Source organism: Condylura cristata, unplaced genomic scaffold, assembly GCF_000260355.1.
Source record: "Condylura cristata isolate star-nosed mole 26May11 unplaced genomic scaffold, ConCri1.0 scaffold00002, whole genome shotgun sequence".
Classification (NCBI taxonomy): domain Eukaryota; kingdom Metazoa; phylum Chordata; class Mammalia; order Eulipotyphla; family Talpidae; genus Condylura; species Condylura cristata.
Window position 1 is genome coordinate 28537814 of NW_004567103.1, and position 16204 is coordinate 28554017.

Sequence of the window (16204 nt, forward strand, 5' to 3'; positions counted from 1 at the left end):
ATTCACCAGAGACAGAGTGGGGCACAGAACAGGCAGATGGATGAAGTACACTGCTGAGAGGAGCAGTGGGCGGGTCAGGAGAGGTCTGCCTCGCCATGCGGATCTCCTCAGGGGCAGGCGGGGATCCAACTCATGCGGAAGTGGCTTAAGCTTCTTAGTGCTGTGCTTTAACCCGCTGCGCCACCAGGGAGGGCCTCTCCTTCCAATAAACTCTTGAAACCATTTTTGGTGCACAGGACATAGCCACCCTGGTTTTAAGTTGATGCTTTCATGTTTGATACTTCCAAAAAATAAGAACTGATTCCTGAATCTGAAACATGTTCATTGTTTTTTGCTAAATTAATGTCATTAAGATTTCCTTTTGTTCATCATACACCCTATATTTCAGTCAAATGAAATCAATAGGTGCCATATAAGTGAAAAAGGACTTTTTATGTTGTACATTTTCAGTTTGTAAAGATAAAAGTAAATTGATTAAAAATAAACATGTTTAAATTTATTTGGAGAGTATAAATAAGCAAGTATTGTTACAAAAATATTTCATAAGCAATGGAATGTTATTTTTTAATTTAACATCATTGTAATTTACAGAATAATGTAACGTGGACTCAGATAATATAGATTAGTCAGAGAAATTATATAATTTGAAAATTCACTACATTTTTTATTGCACCCTTTTATTACTCTCGCTTCATTTAATTTTTGGTCTGTTTATTTTGCAGTCCAGTCGTAACAAACTTTAAATATTTGTCATTTAATTCCACAATTACACTAAAACTCACAAATCAAACTTAAAGACTTTTAAAATATGCATTATCTCATTCCACCCTTACAGCATGGTAAGAACTAAATTGTGATTATTATTAATTTTTGTTTTATAAAGAAGGAAAAGTTTAAATATTAGTATAATGTGGAAAATAGCATCATTGATAGTTATAATAAATACTCTAAAATGTTAAGGGACGAATTATTAAGAAAAATTATCTTTTGCGCTATTAAGGAAAAATACATAATAATTTATTTTTCGTATCCAAAAGGCTTGGTGCTGTACGCAGAGATATGGGCTGAGGATATAACATTCTTCTCCATATTATTTCCAGAGTACATAATTCTGATTAGTGACAAGAAAAGCCAATTTAGGTTAATACTCTATAATCAAGCACAAGTATATGTGCACCAAAAAGGGGCAGAATACTATTATTGTTTTGATTGGAAATTTTTCTTAAAAATGAGGGTGTGTGGGCCCTCCCTGGTGGCGCAGCGGGTTAAAGCACAGCACTGAGAAACTAAAGCCACTTCCGCATGAGTTCGATTCCCGCCTGCCCCGGAGGAGACCACACGGCGAGGCAGACCTCTCCTGACCCGCCCACTGCTCCCCTCAGCAGTGTGCTTCGTCCATCTGCCTGTTCTGCTCCCCACTCTGTCTCTGGTGAAGCCTCTCGCCACCCCTGCACTTCTGGCCTGTACCCCTCAGTTCTGTAGGCATAAATAAATAAATCTTTAAAAAAAAAAAAAAATGAGGGTGTGTGGGTGTGTTAGGATTATAGGTAGTTCCTTTTTTTCAGACATCAGAGGCCTCAAATTACTGAAAAGATATAAGATGTTCTTCATATTTGTTTAAAAGTTTAGCTTGAGAACAAACTGTAGGGAAAATGAATGAAAATTGTATATCTCCTGTACTCTTTAAAAGTAATTCACATTTCCACTACTGTGATTCACTCAAAGAGATTGGGGAGAGGCATAAAGATATCACTTCATATCATGTTTAATCTTTAGTTAGATAATGTTTTATAAAATTAATATCCTTTATTGAAAAAAATTAATAGTATATTTACAGACTTTTAAAAGTACATATTTAATTTTTTAATACAATTTTTTAATGTTTTTAGCATTATTGATTTTGAGCTGTTGGATCACAGGTGTATATTACCACATCACACTCACCAACAAGGCACGGAAAATTTACATATTCTTCAGTCTTCACTAATGAAGGAGAGGGCAAAAATAAGGAAAAAGTACTTTCTCAGGAGAATTATATAAACTCTAGTAAATTATTTGTAGGAATCATATCCAGTGCTGCTAAATCTTTAGATTTTAAGACAAATTAAAATCTGAAATTTTTTACACAAAATCATTTAATTTTTCAATTTCAGCATATAATTCAAAATGTAAGGAAATACTGTGTCAGGTACTAAACCAAAAGAAATGTCTGTAAAAGCTGTATCTGTGGCCCAGTATTACACTTAATTCTTATATCAGTGACATTCACTGAAAATTCAGAAATTTTACAACAAGGATAATCTGTACAGGATTTCTAAAAAAAAATTAAACATAGTGAAGGGCATTAAAGGTTAATAATAACATAAAATATTTTCTGGGGCCCTCCCTTGTGTGGCAGCACTAAGAAGCTAAAGCCACTGCAACATGAGTTCGATCCCTGCCCTGGACGTGATCCACAGGCATGGCAGACTTCTCCTGACCCACCTACTGCTCCCCTCAGCAGTGTAGTTTGTCAGTCGGCCTGTTCTGTTCCCCACTTTGTCTCTGGTGAATCCTCTCACCGCCCCTGTATCTCTGGACAGTACACCCCAATTCTGTATACATAAATAAATAAATCTTTAAAAAATATTTTCTGGTAACTTACCCTTGCCAGTTATGTTCCAAATGCTTTACACAAATGAATACACTAAACTGTGCTACCCCTGGTGAAGTAAGTGCTATTTATTTCAGTTATTTTTCTGATAGGTGCATAGGAAAAAGAAGGGGTAAAGTAGCTTTACCAGGGCATAGAGCTTTGGAGAAGCAAAATTACAGTCCAAAGTGAGGAATATAACCCTGAGCCTGCTATGTCACTCAACTTTTTCCCCATACTCTTGATAACTAAAATAAGCTGTATTTTTTGCTAGCAGATAATAGATAGAAAAATGACTTTTTTCCTTTACTAAACTCTCCTCTTCTTCCACTCAATACTCTAAATTCTAAATTTGTGAGTATAGGTTTGGGTCTTTATGTCTTGTAAATGGGGACCCATGGAGTAAGTTCAAGGAGATCTTGAAATTCTGAAATTTTATGCAACATTTTATGTAAGTATACATTTCCATACCTTTTATTAGATTGCCAAGGGTGTCTGTGTATTTACTTTAAAATTCTGTGGAATGGATAACATAGCTAAAGTAAATTTCCTTTTAAAATTAGACTAAAAAATCATAACACTTTGTTTTATTGTACAAATGTAAAAACCATATTCATGGTTTCATATTACTTAGTTTCTGTTACCTGTGGTCAGCCATGACCCCAAAATACTACACACAGTAAATATTTTGAAATAGAGCTGTCATATTCATTTAACTTTTATTATAGTATTCATAATTTTTCTATTTTACTATAATCTCTTATTATGTCTAAATTTTAACAGAGGTGTGAATGCATAAAACAGCATGTTGGGTTTGGGTAGTTGCAGGCATCCTTTAGGGATCTTGGAACATATTCCCTTTGGTAAGTGGGGACTATCTAATGCTTTTTAGAGATTGCATTATTTAAGTGATTTGAGGCACTATGACATAGTGGTGAAATCCCATTTCACAAAATTTCCAAAATTGAAGAACATAAAAGCTTTTAATAATAATAATGGCTAATATTTTTATAGCACATCACATTCTAAATGCAGATGAGTATGTAAATGAGTATGTTTAATCCAGGTAACAATAAATTTCTTCATCTGTTAAAATAGGGGTAAGAATTACTTCAGAGTATTTGGGAGAGGAGATCATGAGATAATGCATGTAAGATATTTAGCATATACTTCTCAGTTATATATTCTCTTTACTATGTCTTTTATGAAATCCAGATAATATATTTCTGGTGTACTATATATTTTAACATATATTTGACATGTATTTTTAGCGCATATATATATTTTTTAAAGATTTATTTATTTATGCATATAGAACTGGGGTACAGAAGTGCAGGGACAGTGAAATGATGAAGTACACTGCTGAGGGGAATAGTGGACGGGTCAGGAGAAGTCTGCCGCTCCATGTGGGTCACCTCCAAGGTGGGGATCGAACTCATGTTGAAGAGGCTTTAGCTTCTTAGTGCTGTGCTTTAACCTGCTGTACCACCAGGGAGGGCCCAACATATATTTTACTTAGAGTTTTGATATTCATTACTGAATATATCTGTTACCATCACAGGAAAGGCATAAAGACATTTTTATTAAACATTAAAGTGCATGTATTTTATTAACACAAATATTGAGAAGTTGCCCATTGATTTGCTTGTTTTCCAGATTGTGAGATTTCATGGTGGAGCTCTCCCTGCCTATGTCATATCTAGCATTCTTCTTGCTTATGGAGGACAGTTATCCTCTCTTTTTTCAAAAGGTAAGAATTTTTCTATTTTATCCTCTGTCTCTCTCTCCCTCCCTGTCTCCCTTCCTTCCTCAATGGTTCATTACTACTTTTTTATCTTGCATTTAACTAATGAAGACATACCACTTTTTAAAAATAATATAATAGTTTATTTTTGCATCATTTTGTACATTTTTTTTCACCTCAATTGTAATCCCCGTGCGTTTTCCATCACCAAGTCGCCCATGTTCCATCACCATAGTCCAGTGCACTTCTCTTCCCCCACCTTTTTTGATCCCATTACCTACTCCAGCCCCGCAAAATGTCTCTGGTATATGGCTGTTCATTATTGCTATTATTTTCTCCTCTGGTCCTTTATACTACTGCTATGAGTGAAACCATCCAGTATTTTTCTTTTTCATTCTGGCTTATCTCACTAAGCATGATCTTTTCCAGCTCCATCCATGTTGCTGCAAAAGGCATGTGTTTCTTTTTTTTTTTTGGTTGCTGAGTAATATTCCATTGTATATATGTACCACGTCTTTTAATCCAGTCATCTACTTTTGGGCATTTGGGCTGCTTCCATGTTTTTCCAATTGTAAATAAAGCAGCAATAAACATGGGGGTGTAGGTATCTTTTTCAATCAGTGTTTTTGTGTCTTTTGGGTAGATACCTAGGAGTGGGTTTGCTTGGTCGTAGGGAAGCTCCATGTTTAGCAGTTTGAGGAGCCTCCAGTTTTCCATAGTTGTTGTACTAGTTTGCATTCCCACCAGCATTGCAGGAGAGTTCCTTTTTCTCTACATCCTTGCCAACATTTGTTGCTGCTAGTTGTTTGAAGATGTGCCATTCTCACTGGGTGAGGTGGTATCTCATTGTGGTTTTAATTTGCATCTCCCTTATTACAAGTGATGTTGAACATTTTTTCATATGCTTGTTGGCTATCTGCATTTCCTCTTTGGAAAAGTGTCTTTTTAGCTCTTCTACTCATTTTTTGATGGGGTTGTTTACTTTATTTTTGTTGAGTTGCATCAGTTTTCCGTATATTTTTGTGATCAATCCTTTATCACTAGTTTTGTGTGAGAAATTTTTTTCCTAAGTAGTGGTCTGTCTGTTTGTTTTTGTAATGTCTCTTTTGCTGTAGAGAAGCTCTTTAACTTGATGTAGTCCCATCTGTTTATCCTTACCTTCACTATCGTGGCATTGGGTGCTCTATCTTTAAAGATGTCGCTGACGTGTATGTCGTGTAGTGTTTGGCCCATCTTTGCTTCCAGGTATTTTATGGTTTCCATTCTTATGTCTAAGTCTTTAATCCACTTCGAGTTGATTTTTGTGTATGAAGTAAGGTAGTGATCTAGTTTCATTTTTTTTTGCATGTAGCGTCCCAGTTTTCTCAGCACCATTTGCTGAACAAACTTTCTTTGTTTCATTTTATCTTCTTTGCTCCTTTGTCAAAAACTAGCTGTCCATAAACTTGTGGGTTTATATCTGGTTTTTTGTTCTAATTCACTTGTCTGTATGTCTATTCTTGTTCCAGTACCATGCAGTTTTGATTATTATGACTTTGTAGTATAGCTTGAAGATTGGGATTGTAATGCCTCCATTCTGATTTTTCTTAGACATGAGGGTTTTGGCTATTCGAGATCTTTTGTTGTTCCATATGAATCTCATCAATATTTTTTCTATTTCTTTGAAGAATGTCATTGAGATTTTTATTAGGATGACATTAAATCTGTACAGTGCTTTTGGCAGGATGGCCATTTTGATGATGATAATTCTCCCAATCCATAAGCAGGATGGAAGAAATAACACTTTTACAAAAATTCACAACTTACTTTTCTCAAGTATTCAGGGGTTTGAGATTTTCTCTGTTTTAAGAACTTCCCAAGGAAATGCCTTACTGTTTTCTCCATTTTATACCATTGTGCCAAAAGTTTCTTCCCTCTATTGTGAGAAGTTCTTAAGAACTAGAGGCTGATAGATAGGGGTCTTATTCTCCATTCTATTTTTGGTGCCCAATATAATATAAAGCACATAGTAAGCATTCACTATACTATTTGGTCTGTAGCAGTTAGGTCTTGGCACACTGAATGGAATGATTGAGTTAATGATGGGCCAATTTCAAAGGTATATGTAGTGTTAAGGGAAACCAACAAGAAATGATAAAATACCAGATAAGCAATAGCCATCTAGTACTCCCAGTTACCAACTAAGGAAGGAACAAATCTAGAGATCAGTAAGCAAGAGCAACATTACTGTGGCTGGAATTTTACGTTTGTACAGGAACTCTGCAACTTCTGTCAGTCAGCCTTTATCTTGGCAAGAGAAATGGTGGGGAAATAATAGCCTTCTTTCCATCTGCCAGTGCCTTTCATTCACTGAACTCAACAAGAAGCCAGTCCATAAAAGTCAGCCTCTCAGAATTCAGGTCAAAGTTAAGAGTGGAGAATGGATCTTAAGCAAACACAGATTATAGTCCATTGGCGGGGAAACAAACCTTTCAAGATTATAGCAGTTAGAACAATTTCCAAGGTCCTAAATTTTATAAGACACTTATATACTTATTAGACTCAAATCTAATCAGGAAAGACAACAGATAGTGAAAAGAGAGTAGGCCTAAAGATAAAAGCAGTCTAAAATCCCCCTCACCATTTCCATCTTGCCAGGTCCTTCTGTAGCTACTCCTGCCTTCCATGACTTTGTACAGTTTCATTTCTACCTTTAGTAATCATTCTAATCTAATTTAACTAATATACCAGAAAGGAAGCAACATTCAAGTGATCTGCCCAGATTCAACATTTTAACTTAAAGATTATTTGGGCAAAGTGATATCAACTGAATTTGAATGTCTTTTTTTTTTTTTTTAAAGTTTAAAAGAGACACCTTATTCTTAGTTTCAAGTGTCTTGCTAATTGATTTTGAAAAATACCAGTTTTATATCTAGGTAGTTCACAGCGACCCCAGGGATATATCATATTGGTTTATTGGAGGATTTAGGTATGGATTTGGTATCAAAACAATTAAAAGAAAATTCTAAAACAATGATGTCATCAGAAATCATCTGTGGATCATATTCATTGGAATGACTGTAATAAAAAACAAAAAAAGACATATCATAACAAGTGTTAATGATGATGGGGAGAAATTGGAACCTTCATACACTGTGATATAAAATGAGAAGTTGTTTTGGAAAGCAGTCTGGCAGTTCCTCAGACAGTTAAGCATAGTTTTTATATGACTGAGCAAGGTATATCCAAGAGAACTGAAAACATACACCCATACTAAACTTGTACACTAATATTCACAGGAGCACTAAACCATAGAGCCAGAAAATAAACATAACCAAAATGCCTGTCCTCTGATGAATGGATAAATAAAATATACTTTAACATGGCATAATGCTGTGAGTATACTAATGAAAGGAGTCTGTCACAAAGGACCACATATATAATTCCATTTATATGAAATGTTCAGCATAAGCCAAGATGTTTAGACAGAAATCAAAGCAGTGGTAGCCTAGAAAAGGAGAAACAGTGGAGATGAGAGTAAAGGGGAGTAGTTTCTTCTGGGAGTAATATATATATTTTCTGCTGGATTATAAAAATGGATGAGCAGTTCTGATATACCAAAGCCACTAAATGCACAACCGTTAAGTGGGTGAATTGTGTGTAATGAGAATTATATCTCAGTGAAGTTTTTTTTTTTTAATTAAAAATTATAGTAGAACTTTGAGAAAAAACAGATGGTGAAATCCCAGTCTTGGCTTCCTGAATTTGCTTTACAAGTGATTGAATGTGTTCTCTGTGTGAACCATTGAATTACAATTGTTTTTAATCTATTTTTTAAAGTTTTGTTTATTTATGCTTACAAGAGCTGAGTAATAAGCCAGAGATGCAGGGAGTGAAAGCACTCACTGAAGAGACAATGGGGAACAGAACAGGTAGATCTACTGAAATACACTGCTGAGGGAACAGCAGGTGGGCCAGGAGAGGTCTGCTAGGCCATTTGGTTACCTCCCTGGCCAGGAATCAAAACTTGTGCAGCAGTGGCTGTAGATAGCTTCATAGTACTGCACCTTAACCCCTGGCCAACCAGGGAGTCCCAGTTTTTAATCTTTTGAGGAGTGTTTTTGTGTCACTCTCTATGACATGAAATGTGTTGCTGTTAGACAATGCAGGATAAAATGTCTCAAACTTACTGTGCATATTCTACCACATATAATTTGTTTTAATGACCAGGTCATTGCTTACCATATGCTACTGTGTTGGATAAAGAAGCCAAACCATACAAAGTTGATCCTTTTGTAATAATGATTAAATTTCTCTTGGGGTAAGTTTTATTATCTATGGTAAGGATTTTACTGTTGTTTTATAAATAGAACATATGCTAAACACCATAATAAAATGTAAAATTTCATACATTGATGGCACTTGATGTGATTTGTGGAAATTTTTCGCTTAGACAAAGGCCTTATAAGTATATCAACATTTACTTCACTAGTATAAACTTTCCAAAAATAACTATTGAACTTATATCAATCTAAACTTAAACTGTAAATATACTATGCTTTTAACATTTGCAAAGGGGTATTAACGTTCCTGATCTTCAATTATCCATATAATTTTTAAATAGTTATTTTGCATAGAAGAACTGGGGTGTAGACCACAGATGTGGGGGTAGGGTAAGAGCATTTACCAGAGAAAGAGTTGGGGAGCAGAACAGGAGGATTTACTGAAGTACACTACTGAGGGTAGCATTGGGCAAGATAGAAGAGGTCTGCTGCTCCACGTGGGTTAGCTCCATGGCTACAGATTGAACAATGGCTGTAGTGATGATAGTTTGATATTGCTGACACTTAACCCCTAGGCCATAAAGGAAACTCTGTCACATACTCTTGATGAAATAGTGCCCAAGTGTAGTTTATATAGCTCTACTCTACTTAGTACTTCATTCATAATTTATTTATATTTCGTTGCTTTTTGCTTAGGAATTTATGACTTTTTTCTGTCCTTACAATTAGCTTTTAACTTTCTAACTTTTGTTTTCTAGCTAGCTTTTAGCTTTTCTAACATGTCTTTATCAAAAGCATCAATAGAGAACAGTAAAGTTATTTACTTAGTACTCAGATCCTTGAAGATCAGGACACTCTCTTGGGTGATCATGACTTCCTCCCTGCAGAACTGAAATTTGTTTCCTAGTATAATTCTAGATTCAGTAGCATAGAACTTGAGGAATTCCAGTGGCTGATAAGATACCTCAAGTATTAGATTGTTGAATGTTAGTTGTTCATATTTTTTAATTTTATGTTATCTTTTATCCACAGATATAAATGGTTTAAAGAACTATGGGATGTGTTATTATTACCAGAATTAGATGCCATCATTTTAACTAGTCAGAGTATGTGTTTCCCCCTTGTTTCCTTGATTCTCTTTCTTTTTGGAACATGTACTGCCTACTGGGGTGGTCTGCTCTCTTCTACAACTGTGAGACTCCTTTCTTCATTGTGGCTAGCTTTGAAAAGGTAAAGAATAAAGTCTTTTTCATTGCTCTTAATTAAGAAAAGAATAATATTCTATAGTAAGCCTTAACATTAACTTGCTTTCACTAACTGATAACTTCCAAAGAAAAGATGTATAACTAGGAAAACACAGGTCAGTGTTAAGTTTTTGCCAAAGATAACCATTTATTACAAGTTAAATGCTACATCTGATTTTAATCTTATTGTTTAAACTTTATCAAAAACCTTTGGAAAATAGCATACGTTTTAAAATTTAACTGTTGTAAATCTTTTCAAGGAGGAAGTATTTCTCTCATAATGCTTTTATATACTGATTTACAATCAAACCTAAGGACAAAGAACTAATTGAGATGTTTAAGGTCAAAGTATCAAAAACATTTATTATAGGCCTAATTTACTATAGGTCTGAGCTTTACTATAGGCCTAAGATGCCGTGTAAGTTACTGATAAGCTTCTCTGATAAACCACTAGTCTCATTTCCATTGCCACTCCTCCTTACCAGACACATTATGTACTTTACTGTCACAGAGGGGCTTATGGTGTGATACTTCTTTTTCCATCGATGTGAGATGCTTCTGACATTAACAGCATTATGTTTTTGAATAAGCAGGAGACCTTGAGAAATACAAAATTCTTCTTCCTCCTTTCAGAAATGTCTGACACAGGTCTTTAATTAATTAATTAATTAATTAATGGAAAAGGCATTATTAGGACTTAAAGTCAAATATGTCATCCCTCACCTTTAAGAAATAGCTTATTGTATGCCACTTATATTTTAATAAGCAAGAAAGGCTGATTATTGTTTTCTTCTTATATGTGACTGTATAAGTAACTATTAAATTATTCTTAAAAGCTTTATTCTTGCTATTCCAGGCCTTCTGAACTTCCTAAAAATACCAAGATCATATCATCATATTTGTCCTGTTTGACAATTATTTTGATCTTAGTTGGTTGGACAACTTGTGGATCATTTGCCATACTTCTTACTTATCTTTACTATGTGGTTAAGGTATGTCAAGTCAGTAGCAAAATGACTAGACTTTATAGCAGGCAGGCATCCAATTTTCTGTAAGTATTGTTAATGAAAACTCTATTTACTATAGTGGTAACTTTCTGCTGTTTAACATGCTTAAGTATGAAGTTTTTTGCTTTTTTTTTTTTTTTAAAAAAAACCTTGGCTAAAAGATATATGCAGTTCACTATAGAACTGAAATTATTAATCAAAATTAGGTTTCTTTGTTTAAAAAGGGAGGAGGAAAGATTTGCTCTGTTTCATATTCTTGCTTTGACTATTCATGTAACTTTTTAAAAACATTTCATATCTGCCTTTGAACATGTGTAATAGACAAAACAAAAGTTGTATCAAAATTATCAAGCTGTCAATCTTCCTAAAATAATATAAAATATGACCAATGTTGCTAAAGATTCAGAAGTCAATGGTAAAAATAATTAGGATGATAATTTTACTGAGTCAGTGAAAAATACATTAAAGAAGGTCAGTAGTCTTGCAGGAAATTCTAGGTTATACAACTGCATACTCTTCACTTTTATGTAGGGAAATGTAATATTAGATAGGTAACAGTTTTTCCTTGTTTAAGCAAAGGGTTTACTTGCTTCTGCTTTTAGCACTAATAAATGTATGTTATAGATTATTTTCAGTTTTCCTAAGAAAATTTATGTCCATCAGAAAAAACTATTGAGAGCTTCTTGAATTTATGAAATATATTTTAGTATTTTAAACTTATTTTTAAAACAACTGACTAAGCAAACTTCTCAAATGCTTAAAGAAACCCAATAAAGTTACAAACTTTCCCATGTTCTTAGAAATATTTTACCATCACATTTAGTTAATAATATTTGTAAAGATTTAAAATATATAAAAGAAGTTAAACTTATTATATTGTTTTAAATTTAATCCAAATTTTGACCCACAAGACATTTCTATAACAGAACATAATTCTAACAGCTCACAGAATATAAAAAGCATAGATATACATTGTGGTTTTTAATATACTGTGAAAGTTTGTGGGTTTTTTGTCTTTTAATGTATATTGCAGGCATTTGTGTTATTTATCTTTTCTAAAATAATGCATTTAAATATTTAAGGGAGTTTTTATTTTATGTTTTTAGAATTTCAGATTATGATTCCTCTCAAATTTAATAAAATTGTTCTTTGTTTCAAAATAAAAGTAAAAATAAATATTTCTTTTTCTTAGGTTGTTCATCTGCAAGCCAGCATAACAACTTTGAAAAATAGCCATTCTGCAGTAAGTTTTATTTTTAAAACTCTGCATCACTTTAATAAGAAAGTATTTGGAAAAATATAAAAGCTTTATTTTAAAATTTAGGATTTTAAAGTGTTTAAAAGATATTGTAAACTTACTAACTTAAAAAAAAGTGAACCTAATGAATATTAAAATAGATTTAGATTGCTTAATTTTAATTTGATTCTTGCCAGTGCGTGTTTGTTTTTGTTACTGTAAATTTTGTTTTAAATTTTATTTCAAGTAATTACTTAGAGAGTATATTCCCAGTCATGGAATAGTAAGTCAAAGGAGTGAAATTTTTATAATTGCTTCAAAATACTTTTAAACAAGGTAGTTTCAGTACTTATCAATTCAGCATTGAAAAATGTGTTTACTTAGCTGTTAAGTAAATAGAACAATAAACTCAAATTTTTACTAATTTTCTTTATGTTTTTATATCATTGCTTGCTAGAATCCTAAACACTCTAAAAGAAGTGAAAAAAAATCCAATCACCATAAAGACTCTACAGCACACAATCTTCATTTATCTGCCAGTGATGCTGAAGATAGTCTTCACATGCACAGTACTGTGATTAACTTACTAACATGGATTGTATTACTCAGTATGCCATCTTTAATTTATTGGTTAAAGAATCTTAGGTGTGTATATAGTTATAATTTATGTGGCTCACGTAATAATTATCTGCAAGTGGTCCTGAAAACAACTTCAAGTTCAGTAATAAAATAATAATCATTAAGAAGTTAAATTTCCTGAATTTTATTTTCAATTTGCTCACATTTTCCTCTAACCATTACAGTTAAAACTTTGGGAATAAAAACTTCCTGAAAATCTGCCCCCCAAGTAGAAAACTGTAATAAATTTTATTTACCTTTAACTTTCTTTCAACTAAAGCATGTGTGGAATTGTACTTTACTTTGTTGACTGAAGTTGTTTATAATGCTACTGCTTTATGATTTGTTTTCAATTCTAATTTTGTTTTCTCAAATTTGGAGAAGAAAATGCTTAAATTTAAAAACACTAATAATAGAAGAATGTGTACTTTCATAATGTGTACCTTGTATGGAACTAAAATTAATGATTATTATTTTACTACTGAAACCTGTTATTGCTTTGTTACTTCATATGTCCTAGGAAAATGAGAGCCTGGAAATATCCTTTAGGATTATTTCTAGACTATTGCGTTATTGGTAAATTGGTTAAAAAATATAAGTAGATCATCTCCCGTAAGTAATGGCTCTTTTTGCTCAATACAGTGTTTAGAAATATTTATTATAAAGCTTTCGGGTAATCTAATTGTAATTTTTTTTTTAAAAAAGTCTACAAAACTAAAATTAGTTCAATAAATCAAATCATTATTTGTTAATATCCTTTCTTTGTCCCTCATTTTAGTCATGATCCAGGTTTTTGTTCATATATTTGGAGAGAATATTGAAGATACAAATTTATGACTCTGAAGGTTACAGAGCTCTCATTGTCAGTGAATGCAAGAGATGAGAATTTGGCTTTTAAAACTATAAGGGACAGTTCTCTACATTTTTGTTTTTTTTAAATAGTGCAGCATTTATATTTTTAGAATGATTTGTTTTACAAAAACATTTTTATATGACCTTTCAGGCTTATGCCTATTAGAAAAAGGAAGTGTTTTAATGTTGTTTGTTTTTATTTCTTTTAGTGGTTTCTGAACATTAATTGTCCATGGAAACCTTTGGATATAAAGAAGATCTAGAACAAAAAATATTTATTAAAGAACTCATATAACTTTTTAGCGCTCCCATAATCTTGTTATTACTGAAATATTTTAAAATTTATTTTATTGATTTTGGTGATTTAAAATGATAAGGTATGCTTTGTTGATTGTTTAATTTTTTTTTTTCCCCTCTTTGAAATAGGTACTACTTTAGACTTCATCCTGATCCATGTAGACCTTTAGCAATTATCCTTATTCCAACTGTGGCAATTCTAGGAAATACTAACACTGCTTCAGTAAAATCAAGGTATAGTATTTAATCTTCCATTTTTTTCATACCTGTTCCTGGTCTATTATCACCCTAGTTTTTATATCTAAGCGTGTTCTTTATTCCTTATTATGTAAACTATTCCTAAAGATAGGTCATAATAGTAATTATGATATATATATATGCAAATATAGTTTGTATGTTAGTATATTATACTTGTTTTCTTAATTATGAATTTTACTTGTTAGAATATATTTTTTTTCTTTAAAAAGTTAACTTTTTAACGATGTGATGTCAAAATTTTCTTCCCAGAAGAATGTAGTAAGTTAGTCATGACTTGATGACTTTTGAAATTGGATGATGGTGTATAAGATTCATTAGTCTAATTGTGTATATGTTTAAAATTCATAATAAAACTTGACTTTTCATTGATCGGCTGTTTAGTGTGGTAGAAATCTACCCTATACCACAGAAGTTATGTTCCATAATCCCTAGTGGATACCTGAAATTAAGAATAATACCAAATCCTGTATTATGCTGTACTTTTCCTATACATACATACTTATAATAAAGTCTGATTTATAAATTGGGTAAGTAAAAAATGAACAGCAGTAATTACCAAATAGGACACTTAAAAAATGTACTCTATGGAAATGTGGTATCTCTTTCTTAAGATACCTTACTATATGTAACACTTTTGAACCTTAGTTGACCATGGGTAACTGAAACTGCAGAAAGTGAAACCATGGATAAGAATGTCTAATGTATTAATTAGCTTTGTTAAGATAAATTTTTAGAGATAGAATTAGTGAATAAAAATTTAGCTAGTATTTTTCTGTTGTTAAAGTTTAAAAGACTAAACAAAAACAGTTATTGTAGAAATATTTTTCTCTATTCTAGCCAAAATATGACTTGTATTGAACTTTGTAAATATTGTGGACAGTTAAATTCATTATATGAAAATTTACTTCACCTAAAACCACTTTCTCAAAACTGTATATAAGATTGACATTCTGTTTTTGCTTCCAATATAATTTACATAATGCATATTTCTCTGTCTCTTTACAGTAAATTGTTGAAGATTACTTCACAATGCCCACTTCCTTTGGCTGTTGGTGTGATTGCTTTTGGGTCAGCACACTTATATAGGGTTCCATGGTTTATCTTCATCCCCCTTTTACTCCATGCACTATGCAACTTTATGTAAGATTGGATTTAAAAGATGATGAAGATGTTATATGCCTTAGACCAAAAATGAGAGGGAACACACAGATCCATCAGTGTGGACAGGCCAATCCTTTTGAAAAGACAAATCTATTTTTACAATATTAAAAATGCAAAATTAATTTTGTAATGCTTGAGGAAGTAGTTGAAGCATGGTTTTGTTTTGTGGTAAGGCATCTGTGTACTAGTAATTTTTGAAAAATTAGAAAAGTTTTTGGTGGCCACTGTCATTGAGAACTTCTCTGCATTATCAGTTAGTCTACTTGTGTCTAGTGGAGATCTTGTCCTAAACACTCAAGTGAATGTACTGTTGTTTGTAGTTTCACCTCAAGCATTCTGGTCATTTTATCAAGCTTTCCTCAGAAAAGTGGGTTATTTTGTATTTGATACTGTAAACATACTGAGAAATAAGTCCTAAAGTATTGATGAAATATACAACTAATTTAATATCTGAGAAATCGCTGAGATATTGACAACAAAGCAGTTCAGTTATTCAGTCTCTCTGCCATTTTACTTACTTCATTGACCCATGGTTGCCAAAAGTGCCTCAGGTCATGATGGATCATTGAAATAATTATACTCCAATGATCAGGAAAAAAAAAACTCTTAATTTGTTTAATTTTTTGATCATTGTGAGGATAAAAAGCAGCACAAGTAAGTGCAGTGCCACATTTAATTATGAAATTATACTATTAATGAATTAATGGTAGAGAAACTGTTACCCCATTAATAGCATAAATATAAGTAGTATTTCTGAAAAAAAAACTGAGGCCACTAGGTTAAATAGTGGGGTCTATTTATCAAGGTGATGGCTATTTAACAGATAAGAGAGTACTATTTCTATTTCATTTTAAATTTCAGCCCACTTTCAACTACAAAAGAGCAGGAACTG

General features: G+C 32.5%; 1 protein-coding gene across 1 annotated transcript in view; it reads left to right on the plus strand.

The window, feature by feature from the left end:
- PGAP1 (post-GPI attachment to proteins 1) overlaps positions 1 to 15560 on the plus strand; it is a 55779-nt gene extending 40219 nt beyond the window's left edge. The window contains exons 20-27 of the mRNA XM_004674420.1: positions 4289 to 4382; positions 8586 to 8676; positions 9671 to 9868; positions 10739 to 10874; positions 12082 to 12132; positions 12584 to 12771; positions 14023 to 14127; positions 15157 to 15560. Coding sequence (XP_004674477.1) covers positions 4289 to 4382; positions 8586 to 8676; positions 9671 to 9868; positions 10739 to 10874; positions 12082 to 12132; positions 12584 to 12771; positions 14023 to 14127; positions 15157 to 15295 — 1002 coding nt within the window. The 3' untranslated portion in view covers positions 15296 to 15560. The remainder of the gene's footprint in view (positions 1 to 4288; positions 4383 to 8585; positions 8677 to 9670; positions 9869 to 10738; positions 10875 to 12081; positions 12133 to 12583; positions 12772 to 14022; positions 14128 to 15156) is intronic.
- Positions 15561 to 16204: the final 644 nt, after the last annotated feature.